Raw genomic sequence first — 11,559 nt, 5'->3', positions numbered from 1 at the left:
CAGATCACCACAGTGCATTACCAGTTCACAAATTTAACGTCATAGCATATGGACTTCAAGCCACCAAAATTTAACATTAAGCCCAAATGGCATACTCATTCAACTTAATTCATATTCAGTTAATCAAGTTTCACAATTTTCACAGTTTCAGTTTAAAGCCACTCAACATGTTCCAAACAGAGAAAGAAATGTAATAGTACAACAGGTTTAAATATACCAAATAGGCACATCATAAAATCACTTTTAGAAAAAGGCCTAGCTCCCCTTACTTGGAAATTTCATAGCTCTATACCAAAGCTTGGTTCTACAGTACCCCGGGTCACACCGAACTTGGACCTCACCCTATAGATCACAAAATTATGATCAAGAATAGTTCTTAGAGATCAAGAATAGTTCTTAGAGCTACTGTTGAACAAGGATTGGAAGGATAGAAACGAAAGGCACATGCATCGATAGAATTGTTGCATGCTCAAAACCCTATAAGCATAAGGAAAGGGGAAAACGACTTATCGGCGAAATAACGAGAACTCAATCGATTCAAGTCAAAGCTCTCGACTCCGAGAATGCAGGGATGCCACCTAAACGAAAATGCACGGGTTAAATTAGTGTGAAGATTAGAGAGAAAGTAGAGGACAATGGAAAAGATGGGTTCTAGAGAGAAAAACGTCATTAAGAAATGAGTTTAACTTTTTCTAAAACTTTTATAAATCTGTTCTTATTTTTAATAAAGCTCCTCCGCTCTTTCTTATTACATTTCTGCCCATCTTCTTTTAAAATATATTATATAATTAAATATAATTTCTTACAGTTTGCATCACATATATTACGAGATTGTCGCGAAGAGAAGAATGGCTAATTTAGTAATAATGTTTGTTATAATTTGGATCACCATTTTTATAGATTTATTTTACAAGTCTTGTTCTCTCATTTGTTAATTTGTTTTCAGGTATTTACATTTTTAGCACTTGACATTTTCAGTTTCTCAAATACTTTCACATTAATCCATCTTCATTTTCTTTAATTCTCTTTACTACATTTTGTTTCTATTCTCGTCATTCTATTTTTATCTAAAAACACAAAAAAAAAAATATTATTGGAAAGAAATACATTAATTTGTAATTGGTATTCACATAAAAATAACTTAGTGAATTAAATGTATTTATGAAATTGATCTACAATGTAAATTGCTTATATCAATTTTGTGTTAATTGTAGAATTCTGAAGTAAAACACTCTAATTTATATTAAAAAATAATTACTTACAAGTCTTATTGACAGAGTTTACATTAAGTTAATTTGGTTTACTTAAAAGAAAAGTTAAACAAATATCAAATCAAAATTCTCGAGAAACTCTTACCCCATGTGGAGCGGGAAAGAAGAGGAGAAAGTAGTAGTTGAGAAAAGAAAAAGAAAAACAAAAAGAAAAGATGAAAAAAAAGAAGAGAAAAATAGATGTTTGAGGACAAATGAAAAAGTGAAAGTTAAAAAATAAATTTATAATAATCTATTTTTTAAATATACACCAAATATATATTTGTTATTGTAAGTATTAATTTTGATAGTAAAATATCTTCTCTTCATCTTCTCTCTCTCTGTTACTGCACACTATTTGGAGTCAGGATTTTCAAAACCCCATCCCAAACGTGTTTTATTTCTCCAATCATAATTTATATGTTCTCAAACTATGTCAATGGGTTTGATGAAGAATATGAAAACAAAGGTTTTTTTAATTTAATCACAGTTTATATGTCAAGAAAAAATAATTAACTTCACAGTTAATCTGATCTATGTTGAGTTTGTGTCTAAGTAGGACTTTTTTAAACCGTGGTTCAGAATATGATTAGTTTTTACCACTTAAGGTGATTCTAATGCCATTAGATGTAAAGAAATATAATTAAACGAAGAAACATTGTTAAAAATAGGCAGTTACATTCTCGAAGGAAAGGAAAATGATATTTTAACACCATTTTTTGACACTGCAAACGTGTCAAAATGTGATTGGACGATTTCAAATTAAAAAAGTTGAGACAGGAGTATGTTTGGAAGAAAAAAACCAAAGTTTGTTTTTTAATCTGAAATTGTCTAATCACATTTTGACACGTGCGCAGTGTCAAAATAGTGTGAAAAAAATAGTGTTAAAATTTTATTTTCCCGAAGGAAAACCAGTCATCGACGAAGTTAATATTTCACACCTAAATCAGTACTACTCTACGCAAGTACATCCAAATATACACAAGTCATATGCTACCTGTTATCGTAGTCAGTCCAATAGATGCTAATACATTATACACTCAACCGAAACATAGTAACGAAGGAGAAAATTTTCTATTTCATGGTTTCTATAGGAAACAATAAAAAATTTAAACCAATAACCAATTCTATAGTACAACAAAATTTGCAAAACTTATGAGTTATGACAGTCATGAAGGCATTCATGACCGTAGCAACTTATTGCGAACTAAAGCTGTCTACAAGCTTAAGACCCCAGCTCATATCCTCACAATGCCGTACATGTGGAACAAGTGCACCAGTATCAGTTCCTCTCTTAGCCTTACAATCATAGAAGGGAGGAGCATGGAAGCATGGCTCCATTGACATGGCACGTTGACAAGCTGGATCAGGGGCTGTTCCATTCTCTGGCTTGTACAGTATCCATGGTTTCAAACCTCCAAGCCCCTGTGCCACATAGCCGAAAGTAGACCACGAGCTCGTGACCAACGCGTCGGTCAAGCTCAATAAGTACATTTCTGCCCAAGCTTTTTGGTTGTGCATCTTCTTCTCTGTTTGTTGATAACCTTCATGGCTTGGCTGGTAAATGCCAATAATTTCTCCTGTCGCTGTAGGATGTTCCCAATACATGTCTCTCACTTTCTCAACATAACCAGAGCTCAACGATGTCATCAGTACAGCTTTTGACTTCGGCTTTCCTGATGAGTTAACAAAATCACCCTTTCGAATAACATCAGGTAAAAGATTCTCCTTTAAGGTGCAAGCTAAGATCTGATCCAACACATGTTGAAATGGACCAGTTCCAGTTTCAAACACTCTTATCTGGATGCCTAATTTTTCATCAGCATTAGCTAAATAAGCTTGATAGTATCTACTAACAAGTCCCCATACTTTGTTGGTGGGGTGGAAAAGATATCTACCCAAGAAATGAAAAATTGTTTCCTTGTTCGGAAAGAGATCACTCAGTTGCTGCTCAAACGATGGCATCAAGAATAGAGATGGGACAAAGTAATTATCTGTTCTCACCGCTAACCATGGTACTTTCTGAAGAAAAGTTTGGTCTTCATCACAGAAGAAAAGTTTGTCTTGATCATCATAGTCATGTGCTAAATGAAGATAGACAAAAGAGGGCACAGTGGATTTTGTAGTTGCTTTATTTTTCAGCATTTTCCCGTAACATTGATCAGATTTCTGATCAAATTTGGAAAAATGACTGTTGAGAGGGAAATCAGGAGGGAGAAACCAGGAACCATGTGGAAACGGTTCACAAAAAAGATCTACCATATCAGCTCCAGGATCAACTAATAAAACACGATTCGTGAGGAGGGCGTATAGAAATGCAGAAGCTAAGGTCAATATCCTATTCCCTAGCCCACTATATGAAATCCATACCACATATTTACAAGGGGAATCACTTACATGACCAGACCTGAGATCTTTCACAGTTTTATTATAGGATTCAGTGTAAGGTCCACATTCCTTGTGAAGAGCTTCATATTTTCTCAATCTAGAAATAAGGTAAGGTGAAGGATTTCCTGATAGTCCTTTCCCATACGAGGCAGAATGGTACCTGCTGAAGCAAGATCTTTCATCGAAACCACCTGCTAAAAGGCCACCAAGTAGTTTATCTTTTTGCAACTCAACAGAATCAGATACGTCACCTACAAGCCAAAGAAGAAGAGTTCCATTGTAAACCACAATATTCATCCATGGACATAAGAAGAAAATCATATAAAACATCTGGAACTGAGAAAATCAGATCACTACAATAATAGCAACATCAGAAGTCATATTCCTCTAGGTTAAATCAGGTACATGAATCAAAGTGCTTTTGAACCCACCTAAAACCTAAGTTCTCAGGGAAAATCAGTTTATTCATTTACAAAGCTACAAAAACACAGGGAAAACATCAAGTTCTCTCTCTCATCGAATTCATGTCTGCTTCCTTAAAATTTTGAGTTTGATTCTGACTCAATCGAATAAGTTTTCTCATGTAACCCCACTTATGTATATTACTTTGATTTTGATTATATCATTAGTCAACATAAGATCAGCAATACTACTTCATGTCAATGTCAAGAACAGAACATCAATAGAACGAAATTAGTAAGACTAAATATTTAAAGATGATCCAACAAGCTTATATGCCATCTCAAAATTTTGAGTCATTCACATACAGTATTCTAGTCTTATCAATAGTGACGGTTGGATCTCCAACTATCATTAGCTTTTGCACGCATACATTTGACTACGAAAAAATGTAGAGAAAACCAGAAAAGACTTATAGGCTGTGATTCATCAGAAACAAATCCAACACAGCAGACACATTACACAAAACCAAAACAACGCACATAATTGAACAAGATCTAAAGTCGATCAAGTTGAAATAGAAATGAAGACCAAATCATAAACTAAAGAAGAAGAGAAGAAGAGGAAGAAACCTTGTTGAGTTTGTTTGAGTTGGAGCAGAGCTTTTATAGTTGGAGATGATTCGATGGGAGGGTGTGGGAAAAGGAACGTGAGGGAGAAGAGAAAGAGAGAAAAAAAGAGAGAGAACGCCATGAGGCGCGTGAGAGGGAATTTCCTGGTGGAGCGCGTGTCGGAATCGGAATCTGGGAGGCTTTCTTCGTCGTGACTGATGTTGCGCCAGTGCCTCTTCATTCGACCTCAGTTATGCGCTGCTTCTTCTGAAACAGTGTCTTGTGTTAGTTACTCTCTTACATCACTTTGGAGTTGGAGATCTCTTCCATAACCATAACACCACTCATCATGCCACAACTCAGGTTTTGACTAAACCAGTTTTACTCTTATTTTACAAAACATAATTATTTTTTTAGGGAAAAACTACATTGTAAATTTATGAACTAGAGACACTTCTCAAACATTATGTTAATTTAATTTTATATATTTTTAAAATGAAACATGCTTACTATTATAAGATATATAGAAAAATATTGAATCACTTCATAGCTATAGTTAAATAAAAAAACTTATATAATCATAATTATAATAAATGTTTTTATATATATTTTTCTAATTTATTACTTTTTGGAATAAATTTTTTCTTATACTTAATTAGTGAAACACATATGCAGAATGTTTACATTTTTTTATAATAATAAAAAATAAAATTATTATTATTATAATCATAAAATTAAAATAATTCTTGTAATTTTATTGTAATTATTTTTTATTTCTTTTGTAAGTAGTTTTATAATTAAAAGATATTGTTAAAGAAATGGTCAAATAAAAAAAAAATTAGATTTTAAAAAATATTCATAAAATATTTATTTAAATTTTAAAAGAAATATTAGTTTAAAGTAAAAATGAAAAATAAATATGAAAAAAAAGTTTTCTTTATATAAGTATAGATTTTCACCATTTTGTTTTTATTTTTAAAAAGAATAATGGATGGATTTTAGTATTTTGTCTATAATTAACAGAAACATGTCTTGACAGTTTCAACTCATGATACAACATGGATTAATATGTTAATAATATGTTATTGAAATTGCAAATATATAAGAAAAAAATTTATATCATTACTATTAGATATATATTTTTTATTTTATATCTATTTTTTAATTTGTTATTATCTTTTATTTATATTTTGGATTTAATTCATATTTCTTATATTCATTTGTTATAAATAGAGGATTTTATGATTAATCTTATACATAGTTTTTATTATATTTAATATAGTATTAGAGTCTGGTTAAAACCTATTCTATGACATTTGTTGTTTGTTAGGCATCACTAGTAGAAAAAGAGACTTTTATGACAATATGTTATAACGCATAAAATCTATCTATCGTAATAGATTGATTAATAGCACTTTTTAATAAAAGTAATAGATATTATGACATAGATATCAGTTATAATATATTAACCGGTGGTAAAATTGAAATTAAGTTTAGAAGATATTACGTATCTAGATAAATCTGTTATAATAGAGTTTTTATTATTTACAATAATAAATTCGAAATTACTTTTAAAATCATATTATAACTTAGTTTTAAAAACCTATCATAATTTCCTGATCACTTAACTTTTTTTTTTCTCCAAATTTTTGTACTTCACGGACAGAGCCCCAACCTAATCACAAGTTTTTTTTTCCCTCTATGTCTCTCTCGCGGACAGAGCTAGCCTCTGGTGTCCATGGGTTTTCTTCTTCTTCTCCTTCGTCCTGGTATCCGCGAACGCTGGTGGCACGAGGAGGCGACAACGACATTTCAAGTGGAGGCTCGTCGTCGAGCAATGAGACGTCATTTCCTTCCTTGTTCCTAGTTCGTTCACCCATGGAGGGAAAACGATTTTGACAGCAAGCGCGACCTACCTATTGGAGGCATCATGGTCGCGGCAAAGCGTCTCCGTGACGCAAGGGGCTTTCACTCTTCAGTGACTTCGAGATTGTTGGCGCATGTTTGGGGTTGTTGGTAATTGATGAGTCGATATTTTATTGATTTCACTTAGTTTATTGCATGTTTGGGGTTGTTGGTAATTGATGAGTCGATATTTTATTGATTTCACTTAGTTTATTGTGTTAGAATTAATCAGGAAATTGAGCTTAATTGTCCAGTATTTTCTCGTTTTTCCTAATTATGCTTAATTTGACCGGAAATTCTAATTTTAATTAATTTGAATTTTCTAAGTTAATTATTTGCATTATTATTTTCGGGAAAAATTTTGGAAACACGATTTGGGACATTTGAAGGAGACAAAATAAATTCAAGACTCTTCCATAAGCGTTTTAAAATTATTTGTATTTTAATTTAGTAGTTTAGAATTTTTAAACAAACTTTTATATTGTGAGTCAATTTTTGGTATTTATTGTTGAGCCCAATAGTAAAAAATAGACACATGACACTCTAGGGTTGGGTGGACCCCATCCTAATTTCAGGGACACTTGCCCCTTATAAAAGAGCAGCCGTCATTTCTCGGAGGACTCACCTAGGCTGCAGCGAAAAACGTTTTTGGGGAGATGGAGCTTTTTGTGGAATTATTGGATTTTGGATGAACATTCCAGCAGCTGACACTTAAAAGACAAGACCAATATTCTCGGCAGATTAGGAGGAACACTTTACTGCAAGGTTTTCTTACACATTGCATATTTTTATTTGAACCATGACTCCTGTGTTTGATTTAAGTTGAATGAAAATATCCTACCATTTGCTTTTAAGTTTTCGGTACTTGCTTTTAAGCTTTCTTTGCTGGAACGTTTCTCTTCTTGCCAACATACATCTTGGCGCTGATTTCATTGAAAGAAAAGTGGTGCATTTGGTTTGCTGCAGTTTTCACGCTGCCTAACACATCAATTCACGGTTTTAATTCCTTTCTTGAAGAAGAAAGCATACTCTGAACCATTTGAGCTGTCACGTTTTAAATTTTAATTCAAGGGAATCTTGAGAAGCACATGGCATTGATTGCTTTATAAATTTCATTTCACTTGGGAGATAAGATGGAACATGCTAATAGCTAGGCAGCGTAGGTGCAGTAAGTTATTTACTTACTTGTTTTAGAATGAAGAGATGGTAGGTGGGAGTAGATGTTGTCCCGTCCAGCAAAGGACAACACACCTTTATTTTTTTTTTTATTTTTTTATTTTTTTTATTTTTAATCCTTGATTTTCCTTAGATGCACACGGTACATTTGTTCTACTTCTTTTTCTTAAAGATGTGAGGCTTTGATTGTTGGGATTTTAATTTCTTCTAGAAAGCAAATTAAAGCACGCTAGTTGATGGAGAGCAAAAGAGCACCATGTCCACCTGCACGGTGATGCATAATTTTGAATGATTTGTTTTGGGTTTACTTTTGAAGGGTCTCGGCCAGGGAGAAAATAAATTAGTAAATTCTCTTTTAGGAATGCATGTGATTTTTAGTGGAGAAATGAATTTAATTTTCTTTCTTTTGGAAGCTACGGTCAAAGCCAAATAGTTTACTTTCATCATCAATTTTCTTGCTTTTATAAAGAGTGTACATTGAGTTCAAGGGGAATATGGTTAGAGACATTTGCTTTTACTCGTGTTTAGATATTTGTTTACTTTAGTATTGGGTTTAACATTTTCACTCTCTGGACTCGATTTTAAAAAAATTACTGCAACCACACCAGAAGTCCAAATGTTATGTTTTATATATCACATGAAAGATAACTGAGTCTACTTTCCAGGAAAAAAAACCTCATCTCATTTAGAGCTCTGTAGAAAAAGTTATGGGTAAAACATTGAGCAAAGATCAGAGCTGTCCATTTCCAGTGTGAATTTTCGTAATTACTGTAGCAGTTTCGTTTTTAATTTCATTTTCGTGTATGGTGAAACCTTTTCAAACCCCCCCACACTGTTTAGACCTGATTCTGAACCGCAGTTGGTCCTTGTGAGACGACCTAGGAGTCATTCCTAGCTATACTGTATTTTTTATTATGCAATCAAATTTGATTGGGCGGCGACACCCATCAGTAATGCGATTTGGGGATTAGGGATTTGAATGGGGTTTATTCTTCTTTTCAACCTTCTCTGCATAGATGCATTGACCTATTTGAATGGTAACATATATCTGTAGATTTTAATACACTATATAAATGAATGGAATTTTCAACNCTGCTGAACCANTTTAATCAAACAAANTTTTCAGCTATTGGTGATTCAAAAGCATTCCTCANAGATGAAGATGACAAGAAGAATGAAGGTATTTCTTGNTCGTTCAAGTGTATTTCATTGCTACTTAANAATTGAGAAGCAGCAGTCAAGTCTGTTTAATCTTCTACAGGTTTGTTCATATGCTTAAAAGCACTTTCCCACTGACAAATTTTTAGATTTGTTCAGACCAACTGAAGTTTGCAATTTATTACTGGTTATCCATGATGCCGTGTTTAAAATTTCTCTTTTTTTTTAATATATATATATATATATATATATATATATATAACATGTCTGACAATATGAACCATGTTTTTACAGAAATTCATTGGGAGCTCTGAAAATGGAATGAGTTCTTTAGAGACTCGTATGCATGGCCTCTAGTTGGCATTGGAGGATATATCTTATGATTTGGCTGTAACTAGTGGAAGGATAACTAAATTTGATGCTGAAGTGTCATGATTCTTATTTGTCTGTTATTTCCCACAGGTTTTATGCAAATCTCATCTCGTAGAGTTTGCTTCATACTTTCATTATTGTCACTCTCTAACCTTTGATCAGCGACCTGATTATGGATTCTTGAAACGCCTGTTTCGGGATCTATTTGCTCGTGAAGGTGATTATTTTGAAGATTTCTTGAATAATATTGAATCATACTTGTAGGATTGTGTTTATATTCCTTTGGAATAACATCTTTAGGCATGGAAGATATTAATATAACTAGTAATTGAGATTCAACATGTCCTTTGAAAGGAAGTGAGTTTCTTAAAATAAAAAGGAAAAAAGTCAATATANATGCCATTTGTAACTTTGCAATCTTATGTTATACACACATACTTAGTGTGAAGTACTAAGCAACACCATTCATGTCCAATAATTTGTCTTTGTTTTCCTATCTACCTTTATGTAACTTATCCTTATTGGTATGCGCAGGTTATGATTTTGATTATGTATTTGATTGGACTATTTTAAAGTACCAGCAAACACAAAAGAATAGGGCCAAACCTCGCATGTCTGTAAGTATATTTACCTTACGTGTATAGGGGTTTGAGTGCGCCCATGCTTATAATACTATTTTGTCATATTACAGACGATCCCTAGAGCAAGCAACAGTCCTGCAGTGCCAATGGATGTGGAGAACAATCGAGGTTTTGTTCCAATTAACTAAAAATCAATTAACTAATATAGGAGTAATTTCTAATGGTATGATTACTCGGTATTAATTAATTTATTATTTGTTAAAATAATGTTTTCCTTTATTTTTATACTACTTTTTCTCAAATTAACAAAGTAAAACTTTCACTCTGTTTTATTTCGTTTATTTCTTCTAAAATTTTATTTCTTTATCCATCATTTTTACTGAAAACCGTAAGAGGTAATTTAATAAAATTATCCCACTTAATTAGTTATTTATTATTTTGTAATCTAGTAAAAAATAATTTTAATCTAACTTATTTTTAGTGAGTAAAATTAGGATTAATTACCATATATCCAAAAAATCTAGTTAATTGATTTTTGTAAATGATGCAAATGTTCCAAGGTGACCGGCTTTTGTTCTCTGCCGAACACAGGTGGTTACTACGATTATTAATAGCCACCAACTGGAGATTGTAACATTAGCTAATCTATCCTCGTTGACAATAAGTGTCACATTTTGCTTTTGTGTTTTCTTCTCATGTATTCCCCCTGTATTTTGCTTCTCTATTTTTTTCACTTTTAATGATTGATTATATGATTCACAGGTAATCTCTGAAACTGATGTTGTTCCATATGGATATGATGATGCTGTTGTGAATGAGAGCATTTCTGTTTATTTAGAATTACAAGGAACTAATTCTACAGAGGCAGAACAAGGGAAGATCAAGAAGATAGAAGAGCTGAGGAAGTATGTTTTATATTCTATTATTTTTTAAACTGCATTTTAACACTTGAGTTATGAATGAAAAGGGGTAAAAGGTGACCAGAGTATATGATGAAGGAAATTATTAGAAGGGATTTCATAATGAATAATATTTCCTTAACACTTGAACAATATACACATGACTTTATTTTGTTAAAAACTTAGCTTTTTTTTCCCTTTTTCTTAACGGTTTTCAATTAAAAGACTGGTGTTTCTTTCTATGCAGGCAAATAGAAAGACTAGAGAAGATTATGAATGCTCCAGGTTATGAAGAGAAGGTTTTGCCAAATGTTCGAGCAAAGAACCAGGAAAAGCTAGATTCCCTAAAGGAGCGTTTATTGCTTGAGGAAATGGTCTGAATCTCTAGCTTCTAAGTATGAACTCGATTGCTATATTATACAAATTTTGGTTAGCTTGTGCTACTGTTTTTTTTTTAATCTTTTCAATGGAAATTAACATGGACTATATTGATTATCAATGCTGCTATTTTTCTCGTTTAATTTGGTTATATATATTTGATTCATTAATTCAAACATGTTAACCTAGTTACTTAAATTCATTATGTTCAGTAAAACAGTAATATTGATAAATAATACTGTTGTTTATCTCTTTATTTAAAAAATATTATAATTTTGTTGAGTTTTTTTCTATGAACAATGCCCTACATCTAAGATAGCGATCATTACTTGAAGGAGGTGCCACTTGGTGATATTAAATGTTTGGAATGAATTGTTTATTGAGGGAATGAAGATACATGCATGTATCTTTGCATTTTTGTATCTCTCTGATCTCCACAACT

The 11,559-nt window shown here is 32.3% G+C and overlaps 2 protein-coding genes across 10 annotated transcripts in view; one reads left to right on the top strand and one right to left on the bottom strand.

The window, feature by feature from the left end:
- Window positions 1-2,228: 2,228 nt before the first annotated feature.
- Window positions 2,229-5,003, bottom strand: LOC106756792 (galactoside 2-alpha-L-fucosyltransferase). The gene is made up of 2 exons (XM_014639376.2): window positions 4,670-5,003; window positions 2,229-3,889 (listed from the first exon to the last, which is right to left on the bottom strand). The coding sequence occupies exons 1-2, from the start codon at window positions 4,887-4,889 to the stop codon at window positions 2,448-2,450; spliced, it is 1,662 nt and encodes a 553-aa protein (XP_014494862.1). The 5' UTR covers window positions 4,890-5,003; the 3' UTR covers window positions 2,229-2,447.
- Window positions 5,004-8,680: 3,677 nt separating this feature from the next.
- Window positions 8,681-11,559, top strand: part of LOC106756845 (valine--tRNA ligase, mitochondrial 1-like) — a 4,537-nt gene continuing 1,658 nt past the window's right edge. For 4 of the 9 annotated variants that reach the window (XR_002667400.1, XR_002667402.1, XR_002667403.1 and 1 more), the window contains exons 1-7: window positions 8,681-8,766; window positions 8,856-8,990; window positions 9,182-9,476; window positions 9,794-9,876; window positions 9,951-10,008; window positions 10,401-10,745; window positions 10,987-11,134. Coding sequence is in view for 1 of the 9 variants with exons in the window: in XM_014639450.2 (XP_014494936.1) it covers window positions 9,871-9,876; window positions 9,951-10,008; window positions 10,679-10,745; window positions 10,987-11,119 (264 nt within the window). In the remaining 8 variants the exon portion in view is untranslated. Of the gene's footprint in view, window positions 8,767-8,855; window positions 8,991-9,181; window positions 9,477-9,793; window positions 9,877-9,950; window positions 10,064-10,400; window positions 10,746-10,986; window positions 11,552-11,559 lie in introns of those variants that run through there. The other 5 variants (XR_002667404.1, XR_002667405.1, XR_002667399.1 and 2 more) reach the window with 5 other exon arrangements.

The sequence above is a fragment of the Vigna radiata genome, chromosome 3, assembly GCF_000741045.1.
Source record: "Vigna radiata var. radiata cultivar VC1973A chromosome 3, Vradiata_ver6, whole genome shotgun sequence".
NCBI classification, from domain to species: Eukaryota; Viridiplantae; Streptophyta; class Magnoliopsida; order Fabales; family Fabaceae; genus Vigna; species Vigna radiata.
This window is presented reverse-complemented; position numbering and strand designations above follow the sequence as displayed.